At 30.2% G+C, this 15,895-nt stretch overlaps 1 protein-coding gene across 2 annotated transcripts; it reads right to left on the bottom strand.

Annotated features, from left to right (window-relative positions):
• Positions 1 to 281: 281 nt before the first annotated feature.
• LOC139480922 (coiled-coil domain-containing protein 39-like) lies at positions 282 to 14,104 on the bottom strand. 2 transcript variants are annotated; one of them, XM_071263881.1, is made up of 12 exons: positions 13,874 to 14,029; positions 12,833 to 12,850; positions 9,865 to 9,986; positions 8,137 to 8,189; positions 7,555 to 7,618; positions 6,978 to 7,057; positions 5,037 to 5,093; positions 4,019 to 4,100; positions 3,494 to 3,618; positions 2,703 to 2,763; positions 1,502 to 1,780; positions 747 to 1,040 (listed from the first exon to the last, which is right to left on the bottom strand). In XM_071263881.1, exons 1-12 carry the CDS (start codon positions 13,900 to 13,902, stop codon positions 892 to 894), a joined length of 1,119 nt encoding a protein of 372 aa, XP_071119982.1. In that variant the 5' UTR covers positions 13,903 to 14,029; the 3' UTR covers positions 747 to 891. The 2 variants fall into 2 exon arrangements, with proteins under 2 accessions (XP_071119983.1, XP_071119982.1); XM_071263882.1 differs by lacking the exon at positions 12,833 to 12,850 and having other exon boundaries at positions 282 to 1,040; positions 13,874 to 14,104.
• Between the last annotated feature and the right edge of the window lie 1,791 nt (positions 14,105 to 15,895).

The raw sequence follows: 15,895 nt of genomic DNA, 5'->3' as shown, positions 1-15,895 counted from the left end.
AAGACATTTAACATGTCTTATTTGAAAATTAAGTTTGTCGACGCCTGCGCTCTGTTTCCTGGTCCTTGATTTGGTTGAAATCCAGCTGATTTTATCACATTTCACCAAAATCCCTTATCTTGACCTTTTTGGGATGTAAAAATCAACGTGTTAGAATTAAAATTTGACAAAAATAGTCCTGTTTAACTTTCTCACATGTCTTTAAGGCAACTTAAAAAGATTATTGTCTTATAACTATGAACTTTATAATTGGGGCCAAATATGGCCCTTTCCGAACTTACTCCTTTGCCTTTAACGATTCCTCTATCAACCTGTATAATTTAAGCAAACACAGATCTTAAACTTGATGGCTTTAATAATTCAATTCATAGCAGAATAAGTGAAAACAACAACAAAAAAATCGAAATTCTTTTGTTGTGAACTTTATAATTCATAACAGTGAGTTTATTTATTTAATTTCTTTTAAGAATTTTCTTTGCTTTATTCATATGAAAAAGTTGTCCATTCCAAGATACTCATACTTTGCTTCTACTAAAGCATCTAAAGATATTTATTTCAATGGGATATGAATAACTGGTTGTCCAAAGCAATACACAAAAGCAAAAAATTCATCAAGGATTAACAATGACAGCTAAAAACTACAATGTTTTCAAGGATTAACAAGCATAATACTATGTCTTTATATGTCTTATTTTCATACAATGAACTTTACACCAAATTATTATAATGGCTACTTTGTTAAGTGCCTAGCCTTTATCAGCTTACAAACAATTTTAAAATAAACATCATGTCAGTGCATGAGAGCAGTACATTTGTATCTTAGAAAAAACAAGCTATAATAATCTACATTCTAATATTAGCACCAATTTGAATTATCTTTCTTTTGTCCATTTACTTTCTACAAATGCTGGTCTCTGGTGAAGAGTTGTTACTGTGATCTGATTGGTTCTGACTGTAGTCACGGTTACTGGTGATGAAGTGTAGACTTGGATAGATACTGGGATAGACTGTGTGGTATGGTGGTGGATCAGAATCTTGCTCTGTAAAAATAAAGGAGAAAAATTTATTTAAAAGTGATGAACACCAATAATCTTGATTGGATCAAATTTACAATTCTACTGCTGAAGCTGATTGACTAAACAATTTTACCAAATTATCAGTATAAAAAAAAGAAAAAACCCTGCCATTTGTTTCTCCTTTAAAAACTTGTACCATTACCTATATGGGTCAAATAGTTTTGAAGCATGTACTTGTTTTGTATCATATTTTCAAAAATAATTAGCATTCAACCTAGGAAATGTCTGAATTTATGATTAAATCAATTAAGTGAACTGTACACCAATTTGATACACATTATAAAATGTCCCCCTATTGCTTTGTATATGCTATTTTTTTCTTCATCAGTTGATAATTAACATAGAGATATTTTTTGTAGCAGAATCAAAACAAAGTTATTTTCAAATTGTAAATATGTCCTGTGTTTTTTAAGGCCCAGACTTACCATACATTGAGGATTTACTAGGTGAGTCACTCATAGATGACTTGCTTGGTGAGTCACTTATTGATGACTTGCTCGGTGAGCCACTTATTGATGACTTGCTTGGTGAGTCACAAGAGGACGCTTTTTTTGGTGACTGTTCAGGGGTTTCATAAGGTGAGGATCTATCTCGACATAACTGGGACTGTCTAGGAAGACTGGATGATCTTCTCAGTGGTTTAACTTCACATGCTTGGACTTTCTCTTTAGCTCTCTGTACAAATGCTTGGGAATGGAGTGCACCTGAAAGGAATAATGCATATCAATAAGTCATGAATTCATATACAATACAGTAAAGAGTAAAATTTCACATTGTGTAAGAATCCCTGGGAAAAATGAGGAAAAAGCTAGGTTGATATGTATACCAAAATGGTACACACTTAGAAAAAGAACAGTGCAAGAAGCACTTGTAGCTTGTTTCTGAATTCTATTTGTGAATGTGTATATAAAATTTACTTGTATAATTCATAATAATTACATTAGATGTATGTTTCATTATAGTATTTTATTCTGATTGGCTAACTGCACATCATGTGTTATTCCTTAAGCAATTAAGCAATTGCATTTCTCAATAAAACTTGTCATTCATGATAACACATGGTCCCACAATAAAGTGCACAGGTGAATTAAATAAAAAAATATAAAATTTGTGTTTTCATGATCAAAGCTAAAAAATGTAATTGTAAGTATTGAAGCTTCTTTTTGTAACTTAATAGGGTTGTAAAAGCGTTGACCGTGCACACATTTTTAGAATGAAGTGCTTCCGCGCTTCATACAAAATGTACTTCAGTCAACGCTTTTACACCCCAATGAAGTTACAAAAAGAAGCATTCAATTCTTAAATAAAATATTGTTAAACTCAACAGATTTAAATGTTTTATATATCTTATAACACCTGAATGGTTTAGCAAATCTCTAAATTTCTAAATAAAAGGTTCAGCTAATGTTGATGTAAATAAGATTTTAAACAAAGATAATAGATTCTTAAAAACTTATGTCTATTGATGGTTAATATTCTTTGTGTGATAAATTTTATGTCAACCATTGAGCTCAATCTTAGAGACGATGGCAAGAAAGCCAACTTTGCAGAAAAACTCTAAAGACCTTGAATCTACATAAATATCAAGAACACTATAGTATACACATGTTTTAAATATTTACAAACCTGTATATTTAATTTCTTCCAGATTCTGTCCATGTACATCAGGTATCAGGTTAGCAACATCCTGAAATAGGTATAATTGTACATACTATGTAAACTCTGCAATATTGAGTGTTGCCAATTTAATGGGATACATTATTCCACATGTATTTATTTAGATAACATCGTCATGAAAATGAAATTTGAATGTCCAAATACTAAAAATATTTTAGTGGTTATAAAAAGTGTAAAGAAGTGTGTAAAACATTTCCCCCTAGTACAGATCCAAACAAAAATCTGTTGTTCGGAGAGTATTATATATCATTGTTAACTAAGAGAAGTAGTCTCAGAAACAACTAATTTCCTAATCAGATAACAAGATGTTGATATTTAACCAAGTTCATAACTTTTCAAAACTATCAATAAAAGATTGTTAGGAAATTTAATTGAACAAGAATGTGTCCACAGTATATGGATGCCCCACTTGCACTATCATTTTCTATGTTCAGTGGACCGTGAAATTGAGGTCAAAAAACTAATTTGGCATCAAAAAGTTCATATCATAGGGAACATGTGTACTAAGTTTGAAGCTAATTGGACTTTAACTTCATCAAAAACTAGCTTGACCAAAAACTTTAACCTGAAACAGGACGAACGGACGCACACACAGACCAGAAAACATAATGCCCCACTGCTATCGTAGGTAGGGCATAAAAAAATTGCTATTCATTTAAAAAAAAAGGAGAAAAAATCATAAAGAAGCACATATTTTTTCAAATGTATATATAGGGGATATTAATTCTAGGTTCTCTTACCCTTTCAGCCTCAAACAGTATTGAACATTTTTTTCCCATCATCATATAGGCTTCAGAAATTTTTGTCAAACCTTCCTTCAGACGTATCATTTTAACTGCTTCATTTTCTCTCACTTTTTCACAAACTGAAAAGAAAGGACACAGAGTTAAAACACATCTGGAGTAAAATGCATTCAAACCCCTCATTTTTTGTAACTGTATCATGTATTGTTTATGAATAAATTGATTTTTAAACCTACATGTATGTCAATATTTTTATATATATTTCAAACCAGATTGTCTCAGATTTTGTTGTACTAGATGTTAAAATGACTTTATATTAACAGATCAATTTTGGCCATAATGGACACGTAAATGTTACAAATTTTGATGATGTGATGATTCAAGTTGACTGAAGAACAGAAAAGGGAAAAACAATATAAAATTTAAATGACTATTATTTACAATGTTTTTAAACCATAAATTCACATTTATATATAAATAGCCTTTTTAAAAATACAATATGGATAATTAACATAAACTAACCTTCTAACAAAGCCACATCTCTTGATTTCTGTGCCTGTGTAACTTTTGATTCAAAGGACATTCTCTCCTCCACAGAACCCTTCTACAAAATATATCATAATTGAACTCACATTTTTTTATCAGATGATATTTAACATGTTTGAATGTCTAGATTCATCAATCTCATAATACCCTTTTTCTTTAAAGAAGAGAATTTTGTGGCTGATTTCTATCTATTAAAGTTGCATTGTAAGAGGGGAGATAACTCAGATTATTCAGTTGTATAAAAGAATGTAAAAAAAATAGTTCTATTTTGTTATGTAGCAACTTGTGTGACACAGTGTGGGCCTTATTTGTCATTTTTTTCTTCAAAAAAGAATTTAATTAGTTATCTTTCCAGATCTAATACTAAAATTTTAAGTATAATATATATTACTTTTTCCTGACATAATCCATAAAAATATTTAAGAAAATTGCACAGCTTTTAGCTTAATATGTAAAACATTTAATCATTACTACAAAATTTGCCCTTTGAAAACATTTAACTGTCCAATTCAATACATGCTCCATGAAATCCAACAACAAACAGTTTTTAACTTCCCCTTTTTAGGCCTCCACAGCATATATCAGAAGTCTTTTTATATAATAAATTGCACAAATTTGGTAGGCCTCTCATAAAGTTTCTTTTAAGACTGATTAAAACATATAAGATAATACAACTGGAGATCATCATCTAACATGAAATAAAATGTCCTTTAATGTGTATGAAGACCTGTTATTCAGAAAGTATTTCATTGTGTTAAAACTACTATTCGAATTTGTATCAAACCTGATAAACAAATATACTCCTGAATTAAATCTCTCTTACATCAAAATTGTAAAAGTTCTGACATTTAGTTCTTCTTGACAGAAAATCCTGACTAGTAAATATTTTTTAATCAATTTGAAATAGGGGGAACTTCACATGATGAGAGATTCTCATGATGTACCATAAAAGCCCCATTTTTAAGGGTCATATTAAATCAAATTCATACTTTACCTTACATGTTTTCTTCAACTTTTTCTGGTAATCTTTTTCTTTATTTTCACAATTATCCTTAAAAAAAAGATAGGTTTATGGTTCAATACAATGATTTCAACAAAGGTGAAGCTATGTTTTTGGTATTATTTGAATTATGCAAGGCCATTGCAAAAGACTCAAAAGAAAGAAATACAAAGAGATAAAAGACTACAAAATACTCTGTTAATCAAAGAACTAGCAACAAAAACAAACCAAAAATATATGGGTGAACACTGCTCTGAGAGGATATACATCACATAGAACATAAGGTTATTAAAAATAATACTTTTGCCCGCACATTTCCATGTTCACTGAACTTTGAAATCATGGTTAATACCGCAATTTGATCTAAAATTTATAAACTTACATCCTAATACAGAAATGTGCTCAATTTTAAGCTACCTTTACCAAAATCTTCTACTTGATGAGGAACAAATGTACTTATCAGAAAACCTAATGCCCTTTCTATCAAAGATGGGGCTTATAAACTGTTGCTGTGGATCCTGGCTCACACTTCTTGAAAACTGATAAGTAATGTCTAATGAAAGCTAAATAGGGTTAGCCATGGTGCATAGCTAAGGTTAATTTTACTTCCACTGATATTTCAAAATGAACTAACCCCCACCCCCCCCCCCCCCCTTTTCACAGCTTTAAACCATGCATACATGGCTGACCCTCCTAATTTGGGTTAGTTTTCATCTTACATTTCTTATCAATTTTACAGAATTCATAATTATAATTTTCCAGATTCTAATAATCAGTATAACATGTATATATATATATATATATAACAAGTGTACTGAATCATAATTATATGATCCATCGCCCCGTAAGATTTATCGTTGACTATTTATTCAGTCATTTAATATATATATATATATATATATTTCATATGACTTTCCTAAATGAACTTGTGTACAATTTTGACATCCCTCAAATGTTTTATTGGAATTTTTTAAGTTCTTGATTTAGAATTTTCACTTCACTTTATAAAAACGAGATCAAAATTCAGTTTACATTCAAAATATTGACATTTCTAAAATACTTTGAATTCTTCCATATTGATAAAACAAGGGGATTTATCGTTCCAGATATAATAATTCTAATTTTGTAAATTACTAATTATATATAATCATTACTTTTGAAAGTGTTAAACAATTACTATATCTTTATTTATAAAGTGTCTAAATAATGAAAATTCCCGTTTCATTATAGGCCAAATGCCAATCATTAGTATAATTGAATAAGCATTTAAATTAGTTATTAAATAGACTTTTTGTTTTATTGTTTATCAATAAGGCTATAAAAAAGTCTTATGATTAAATGACCCATTTTTTGACAGGTAAAAAATAGTAATTGTACTCTTATTGTTACAAATGAATTTCTTAAGTAATGTGCAATAATGCAAAAACATACATAGATCTTGCATCTTGTATATATTTTTAAAATACACTTTAAAATGCAACAAAAATAATAATCTGAAAGTCAATAAAGAATGACAAGCTACTTATTTTGACTGAGTTTTAAATGGAGTTTGAGCTACACATTAAATTACAACTCCATGTATGCATAAATTAATTTGAACTGCATTTAAATGTATTAGAATTGTAACAATTAAAAATCATTGATATAGCACAATCAGTTTTTGAGAAAAAGACAACCTATAATGGTTTACTTTTACAAATCTTGACTTGGATGGAGAGTTATATCATTAGCACTCATATGTACCACTTCTTCTTATATCTATTGGAGTGCTGTTTTAATTAAATTTGATAAAAATCCACATCTCTAACTAAATTATATCATAATGAGCAGAATGGCTGTTCATGGAACATGCTGACATGTACATATATATATTGACAAGGAAATATGACAAAGAACCATTCATGTTGTGGACTTAAACAACTTTGAATATTTTACCAGATTATTTTTTGCTTCTTTGACATGTTTTTCTCCTTCTAAGACCAGCTCCAACATCTTCATGTAGTCCTTTAAATTATCTGTACAAAATATATCACATGTAAATCTATAATGCAAAAAAGAGGTTGAAGGGAGAATCAAAACTAAAAAGTCTTGTAGAGGCTAATATTAAGTCCACTATCAAGTTATGTCTTCACAGGTAAAGTTTGTCAATTGTGTGCGTCTTTGTGACATCATTTACCAAATAGAGGGGGTCACCTGTATCCCTAAGTATACTCTATAAAGGTTCAACAAGCGTCTTTGTGAGTGTCATTTTGCTGAATTAACTAGAAATGATATTTGTTTCGTAAGTACTTAATTATAATTTCCTAACAACAGCAGTGCTGAATATCAATTTTAAGAATTTAATTTGCCAATACTTTGTGCAATATAGCATTATCCTTTTTTTCAACCAATGGCTTAACATATGAACGGAAGTAATTTTGACAGAAATGCAACACACTTGAAACATCCATTAGTTGAGAAAATATTTTCATGAATTAATTGAATGAATTAATACATATAAAATAAAACTCACCATTTAGTTCCCTTTGAGCTTCAGTCCATTGGAGATTTAACTCTGATATATGATTACAAACATCCTGAAAATTCAAAAGTCCAAGTTTCTTAATAAATTGTTATTATTATATAATGTTTTCTCTCTCTTATTATTAATGCTACTCCAGTGTTCCATTTAATTTTGAATAATGTATTTTATGATGTATATGGAGAGTCTAACATAACTGACAAAACAGGAAAACAAGGAGGAATTCATGAAAAATTACTGCCAAGTTCTGGCTTTATACATGTACATGCAAATGACATGTATTTTTTTACGGAAAATTATTGGGTAAAACAAGGGAGTAAACAAAGTGAAACGTTGTGCCTGTCCCTCCTCTTTAACTATTGAAATTTATCTTTGCAAATTTCTCAGCCAAAATTGCTAACAAGTACATGTTTAAAGAGGTGATTTTAAAATGCAACTTAGAAAGATTTAGCCACATCTACTATGTTCAGTCAAATTTAGTCTTTTGAATATGGACAGTTATATACATTTGTTACATTGTATCAAAATTTAGCATAAAAATATCTGAATTCAAACAAACTGTATCAATCTTACCTGTATTGCTCTGTTTTCTTCATTAGCTGACCATCTTAACATGTCTTGTGATGCTAAAACAAAGTTAATTTGGAAATTTTATCTTGATGTCATATTGGGTGACATCTATCATTTAGGCAGATCTTGACTAAGTTTGAAAACTGCCTTCCTTTTTTACAATCAGAAATAGTACAAACAACAAAACAGGTACAGATTAAAAAAATATTGATGTGTGTTACACTCATCCATTTTCCATTTTTTTTGCCTAAAAGATTGTTCTAACCTTACATGAGATACACTGTAGTTGGAATTGTCTGTATCAATGAATTTCAATTAGGACCTTTTTCTTAAACTTATAAAACGCAGCATACTTTTATAATGAATTTATGTGATTTCTGGGAAACAATTGACTTCAAAGCAATTATTTATTGGCCGTATTCAGTAAAATATACAAATAAAAGCTATTTTACATGTAAACAAAGTTTTTTGTAGATATTTTAAAAGATGACACATTTTTAGTGGTGTGTCAATACTGCTAGTTATATACTAACATGATAAATTTTGTACACACGCAAAACATTTTAAACATCTCCTTGCTTCACTTAACACATTGTTATGTTATCTTAAAATTATTCAGCTGTTAAAATGCTATATTCAGCTATACATTGTAATTTTTGTAACAGATATTAAACTATTGCAACAAAAGAGCCAATGATGAAATCATTATTAGCAATCTTTTTACCAAGGCGGTCAATGTTTACTATTCTGTCAATATGGGCCATAACCATGATAACAGTGGCTTTTTTTTGTATTATTTAATCATGTTTAAAAATCTGTAACGTTTGGAATCTAAGATAAAAAATATAATGAAAATAAGAAACAGCATTTCTTTTAAACAAATTTAACACTCTTTAGAGTACTTTGCCCCAAGGCACATGTAACAGAATGTCTTAATGACACATTGATTAATATTTGATTTCCCATTTTCTCCGAAAATCTGATGAAGAATTTCACATAGTAACAGGGTTCTCCTTTTACAATTTATAGGTCATATAACGGTAAATCTTGGGATTAGATTTAAGAAAATCCTATAATCTCATTAGAGAGGTGGTACGTCCTCAAGCAATATTTATAATCCTACTAGGACTGATTCATTTAAGTGTCTTAAAATGATGGGTCACTAAACTTTATAAACTTTATGCATATGAAAGGCTTTTCTGGATTTACTTTCATCAGGTATTCTCAGACTTGAGCATTTTAAAACCAGGAATGAATAAATAAGTAGAATTTTTAAAGTTTTTGATCAAAAAGGAAATGCATTTTGTACATGCACAAATTAAATGTACATTGTAACAGTATATAAATAACGATAAAATTCATTAAAAATTAACTTAAATTTCATATCTACATGCACTGTAGAAAAAAGAAAATTCTCATTAACTACAATGTATATTCTAAGCATTTAGATGAAATAAGTATAAAAGGATCGAAATATTGTTGGAGTTTTAAATTTCTCATGTTCTCAACATTGACCTTTTTAGCATAATGGCAATGTGATCTATCATAAAAAAGATAGGGGGGGGGGACATCTTTAAAGGAGTTTTGTTTATATAAGGTTGACCCTTCAGCATGTTAAGTATACAATTCTAGGAAATAGATGACCCATTGTTCACAAACGCAGATACATTTATATCTATGTACATGTATGTAGTATACGAAACACAAAATAAAGTACAAAAATATATTTACCGGAAGTTTCTGCATTTATTTGTGATTTAATAGAATTTCTTAAATTTTTCACTTCTGAGATCATAACATTCATATCAGAATTAGTTCCATCTCCAAGACTGGACATTAACTTTGTTCCACTCCTGTAAAAAATAAATATTATTTTGTTTTGTAAGTAAATGCAATAACCATTTATAAATCCATCTGTACTTAGTAAGGTACAATGTAGTGCATTTTGTAGTTAAAGCATTGGATTTAATATATAATTGTTAGTATCTGGTACATGTATTTATTTCATCTCATTTGATCTCTTTAAGTCATTGCTGCAGGTTGTCTCCACCTAGCCAGAAGATATGACCTTTAAAGGTCATCAATTTGACCTTCCAAAAACTGGCAAGATAAAGTAAAGGTCAGCAGTTAAAGTTCAGCAACTTTCTTTCACAAAAAATTTAATGATTGAAGTTATACAAACATAAGTACTTAAATGTACAAGTCTGTATTTTAAGCTGGCTAAGGCATTGCAAAATGTATAACTTGTAAAAGTCAGAGCCTTTTTTTACATGCTGGTTTTTTCATTAGATTTTGTGGTGTAAAACAGTATGCATTTATATTGTTACCTTACATCTTTTTCTTTTAAAATATACAGACATTACATATATATACATGTACAAGCAATTTAGGAAAAAACAACTGCTATAAATATGTGCACATTTACATGTACATGTGTAATGTAGGCAAAGCTGCAATATATTCAGCAGTGGAGTGTTCAAAGTTGTACATTTTGTGCAGTCAAGCATTATATAGATCTCCATAATTCTTTTGGATTTTGATTATTTCTGCTGAAGAATTGGGTGTCAGATCATGCAGATTGTTAATAAAATTAACAGTATCAATTTTCTTGCACCAGATGCGCATTTCGACAATACATGTCTCTTCAGTGATGCTCGTGGCCAAAATTAATATTGTCAATATCACAATGCATACACACATGTACAATGTACATGTAAAATGGATCACAAATAAGCAACGATATTAAAGTGAGTATGTTTACATTGACATACATTGTAGTCACATTTAGAAACATGTATCTTTGATGTTGTTGTTCTTGTGTCTCTGGGTTGCTGTTTCATGAAAAATACATGTATCACAAATCACCTTTTACTCAAACCTGAGGCCACATTTAAAAGAATGTCTGTTTCCCCTCCCCCGGGTCTACCCTTTGTAAATAGACCAGGAAGGCAGGTTCTTTTTTTTTTTTTTTTTAACTGGATGTGATTGTCATAGCATGGTCACATGAATGGTTTGACTTGTCCAGTCCAGGCCACTTATCAGTTGTTTGTGCTCAATTTGAGTGTATTTATTTAGATTATCAATCCTTCTGCTTTCAAGCACTTTCCAAAAATGGAAAAAAATATTTTCAGGAAAAAATTAATTTCGATTTTTTTGTGGAAAATAATTTTTTTTGGCCCGGGGGCTTATTTTTGACCCGGGTGGGGGAGGGGAAACAAACATATTTTTAATTTTGGCCTGACTCTACAACTTAAAACTGAGTATGGGGAGTCAACAGAGGCTTTACATGTACATATGACTATAATTGCTGACATCCACTTCATTTCAACTTTGGTCGATAGTTGTCTCACTGACAATAATACCAGATCTCTTTATTTTAATGCTTAATATTTCCATGGTCAGACAGGGTTTTATTCAATGTTTTGTTTCATTATCAGCAGGAAAACCCTAATTAGGTGATCATTAAGTTTTAAAATATAAAAAGAATTGTTTCTGAACACTGCATGTGATAAAATCTTCACAGGAAATATGTCTTTTGAATGGAGATCTATTATCTACTTGTGTAAAAAAAAAGTAATCTTCACTATAGGGTTGATTTAAATTAGAAATTCATTTAAATTCTACAATGTCTTATTTCCTGTAGTAAACATTACAGAAAATCTCAAGGTACAAGTAACATATATATATTTGTATTAAAATCTGAATAATGGTTTTTTTTTTTTTAACATTCCACAAGTGACATAAAACAATAACAAAAAAAAACAACAGAATTTGCCAATTTTACTCCTGCATAATAAAGTCTGCACAAATGAATAATATCATTATATACATGTAAAACAAGAATCACAGATTGCAGAGAAAGAAATAGAGACTTACATGATTACATTGTAGCAGGACCAGAATTGAAATTTTATAAAGAAAATGTATAATACATGCAATAAATCAGATATATCTAATCTATGTTCCAGACCATTAGTATAATATAGTCCCAGATTAAACATATGAATATGCATGGAAATTTTGATGTAAATTTTAGACTTTCAACATGTTCAAGGTAAAAAAATAATCATGATTTTGATGGGGTAACAACAAATAGAACTTTTATGTTTTATATCCATACAATTTGATACAAATGTATGGCACAGAAAATTAATACATAGTCAGGGTTCGAAATTAGCGCTGGTCCGATGGTCTGAGACCAGTAGAATTTGTGTCGGTCCAGTAGATTCTGTCAGCTGGTGGCCTGGCGGACCAGTAGAAATTTTTCGTTAAAATAAATGATTGCATCTCTATCTCGGTTTGTTTACAAAAAAAAAACCTGAGAAATTATTTTTAGGGTATTGCGGGTGCTATTTTTGGAATAAAGAAGAGGAAAGCAGCTGAGGAAAATAAAATTAAACATCTGTCATATCTTTTAGAGGTTTAACAAATGAATGTCATTTTTGCAGGACCATTAAATTTTGAGCCGGACCAGTAGATCTAAAGTCCACTGGTCCGGCTGGCCAGTGCACTAAAAAGCTTAAATTTGACCCCTGTACATAGTACTAGTGTTCTACATAACATGCTGAAATGAATATGTTAAGTTCTCAGGTAGGTACAAATGAAGGCATATATTTAGTATTTTTCAAAACAGTTTTTTTACTTGGTCAAACAGGAAACATTCTGAATTTAATATGCCATAAAAAACAAATGTTCTCACCTCCAAAATACTATATTCCTATAAGTGAAATTTCAGCTTTATTAAGTGTGTGTTTAAAATTAAAGTTCATTATTTTTGGAAGGAATAATCCTAGAAAATTAATGATACATTTGTAGTTGTGAAGAACAATATACATGTAAACTTTAATTTCAAGTTTTACAAATCATTATAAATGCTCATAATAACAAGGGTGCCACGATTAGATTAGTTGTCTCGGAATACACATGTATGTTATTAAGGTTGTTGATTATAATTAAAAATTTAATACTGCATGAATTGTTTAGTAGAAATTTTCTTAAACAGATTAAAACTACACTGGTCAAAGAGGCATTAGATATTTTTCAAATCTAGTTAAATTCTCCATTAGATTAAAGTTTTATCGTTTGTAAAAAAAATATGTTGTTTTTAATCACTGTTGAAGGCGGATCCAGGATTTTAGGTTGCGGGCAGCTAACTAAAATTTTCAGAGCGGAGCATGGCAAAAATATTTTTGAGGAAAAATTATCCAAATTATTTTTATTTATTAACAGAGGACAACCCAAGCTTTGAAAATTTAAGGGGGTACCTGCTTGCCATGCTCATTCACCCCTACCTGAATCAGCCACAATCTGTATTCATAATATATGAAAAGTGTATCAGCTGTTCATCCCTACATGAGACAAGTGTCTGCCCCTACCACAAAAGGAGTAACTGAAGTACCACATCCCCCTTTTTCTTTAATTTTCTGTTATCTGCACCTACCACAAAAGGAGTCACTGAAGTACCACATCCCCCTTTTTCTTCAATTTTCTGTTTACAGTATGAAACATAAGAAAATCAGCTACAAGAGATTTTATAAATATATGCTCATAATGGATACACTCTTCTTGTGCCTTTGGAACAAATGCTATCTACAGGAAAGAGACAAAATTAATTTATCTGACGACAAAAAGATGCGGACACTGAAGATCAACTGATCAACCCCTTTCAAGTATATCATTTTTATGCTTCAGTTTACTCTACCATTCGGATTAATATTGTGGAAAACTCAAATATGTTTACCTTCTGATAGCGCGGGATGCCTTTTCCATTATTATTCCTTGAACAAGATTCCACAGTTATCACGATCATCAATACATTGCTATTTTAGGACTTGTCAATTTCAAAATCAAATTTAACCGCCGGAAATGACAGAAATACAATAATTCAAATATCCTCAGCTGCAAAATAATGTAATGCTATCAGTAAAATTCAGGTATTTTCTAATGTGTGTTTTTTTTCACCAAGTTTCGAGTATGTTAATTTCAATATAGTACAGTCGAATCATCGTTTGGTCATTGTGTTTTTTGGCGCGTTGTTTATTTACATTTGAGGGCACCTGTTCGTGGGCGGAGTTACTTAGAAAGGGAAGTAACTATTAAACTCCCGCCAAATATCGAGATATCACTCTAACGTATTCTCCAATTTTAATTATTGCTTTTACTTAGTACATTCAGAGACATATAATGTATTGTATGTCTCTGGTACATTTTATCATATGACTTTTTTTGTTTAATTTGCAACAATAATTTGTAACATCTGATAGCAAAAATAGGTATAACTTCATGAATGTTTTTGACTGAGATAATCTTTTGATCACGAAACACAAAAGACTTTTAACCGTATTGTGAGTGTCATATGCCAATCAGTGGGGAAACCCATTTAAAAGCTGCTTAGTCATTTAAATATAAATAATAGTATTGTAAAAAATCAAAGTCAAGTTAAATATAGAGATTACAACGATTAGCTAAAACAATCTGATTTCCCACGCTTTTATTAAGATCTATTAAGCAAGGCGGGAAAGAAAAGTTAGTTTTGGTAAATATGTTCACTAAGTATAGATTTTCACATTTTACTAATTTTACTCCATTATTCTTTTTTAGCGAGGTTGCATATGTATTATATTATTATACTGTTGTATTTTTATAAAATATTAAAAATATTACCTAGACCAGGGACTATACTAAGTATACTAGTATAGAAAGTCCCTACCTAGACCGGGGATCAAACTGACACTGATCGCCTCCGTTAGACAAAACATGTGTTATTTTAAGATGCAAGGGAATGTGGCTTAAATCTTATGTATGTGCGTGGTATTACTGTCAATGCTAGTGGTTCAGCGTCGAGATTCAAACGCACACCAAATTTAAATTGAGAATTTAGCCATGGAATTTCGCAAGGAGGTATATACATAACTATGTATAATATTTAGTCTTAAATTAAGACAAATGGATGTTTGTGCCATTTATGCAATGAACCGACATATCTGATTTGAATGTATACAAAAAAAAAATATTTAATTGCATTTGTGACCCTTATATTAAAAATTCACTGATCATAAAACTGTAGGATATTATATAATATAATTATTAAGCGGAACACGAAAAACAACACGAACCCTGGTTTTGTTCCAAAATTTAAGTTTTAAAATTGGTACAACAAGAAACAGTGCATAATACCTATTAATTGGGACGATCAGAAACAACAAAAGCTAGCATTTAGCAGAAAGAAGTATACAATTTGTAGGTCGTAATTACAAACAGTTTGAAAGAGAATCTAGGTGAAAATTACGACCTACAAATTGTATACCCCTTTCTTTATAGTACACGTAAAAAAGCGGTTACTTGACATGCATGTTAAAATACTCCTTGCAATATAAACACTCGATGTAGTTAATTTCTTAACATTTACTTTGAAAATATGATCTGTGTTAAGATATGATACCAACTGGAGATTGTCTTCTTTAGATAATTGTCAACATATTCAACAAAGCATAAAAATGTGCATTTTCATAGTGCCGTTGTGAAATATATGGAAATTTCACAGAACTATCTGCAAAAGTTTGAACCAACAAAAATCGAATGAACCAAAAGTACGGACAGACTAGTTTTTTTTAAAGTGTCTGTCGCAAAAGTAAAACAGATGCACAATTACAGTATTTTCACATATAAACAGGCTCCCTTGTGAAATACATGTACATTTAACCCATACCACAATCAGAAAAAAAAATTAATGAGTTAACTTCAAATGATTTTTTAAGTTTTT

Source organism: Mytilus edulis, chromosome 7 (assembly GCF_963676685.1).
Source record: "Mytilus edulis chromosome 7, xbMytEdul2.2, whole genome shotgun sequence".
Lineage (NCBI taxonomy): Eukaryota > Metazoa > Mollusca > Bivalvia > Mytilida > Mytilidae > Mytilus > Mytilus edulis.
This window is presented reverse-complemented; position numbering and strand designations above follow the sequence as displayed.

Bases quoted from the DNA above. Each gene is read 5' to 3' on its own strand.
- LOC139480922 (XM_071263881.1), bottom strand. From the start codon at position 13,902: ATGGAAAAGGCATCCCGCGCTATCAGAAG. The intron at 3,619-4,018 runs GTTAGTTTATGT...CTTTCTTTTCAG, and splicing joins AGATGTGGCTTTGTTAGAAG to TTTGTGAAAAAGTGAGAGAA. The intron at 2,764-3,493 runs GTAAGAGAACCT...TACCTATTTCAG, and splicing joins TACTGTTTGAGGCTGAAAGG to GATGTTGCTAACCTGATACC.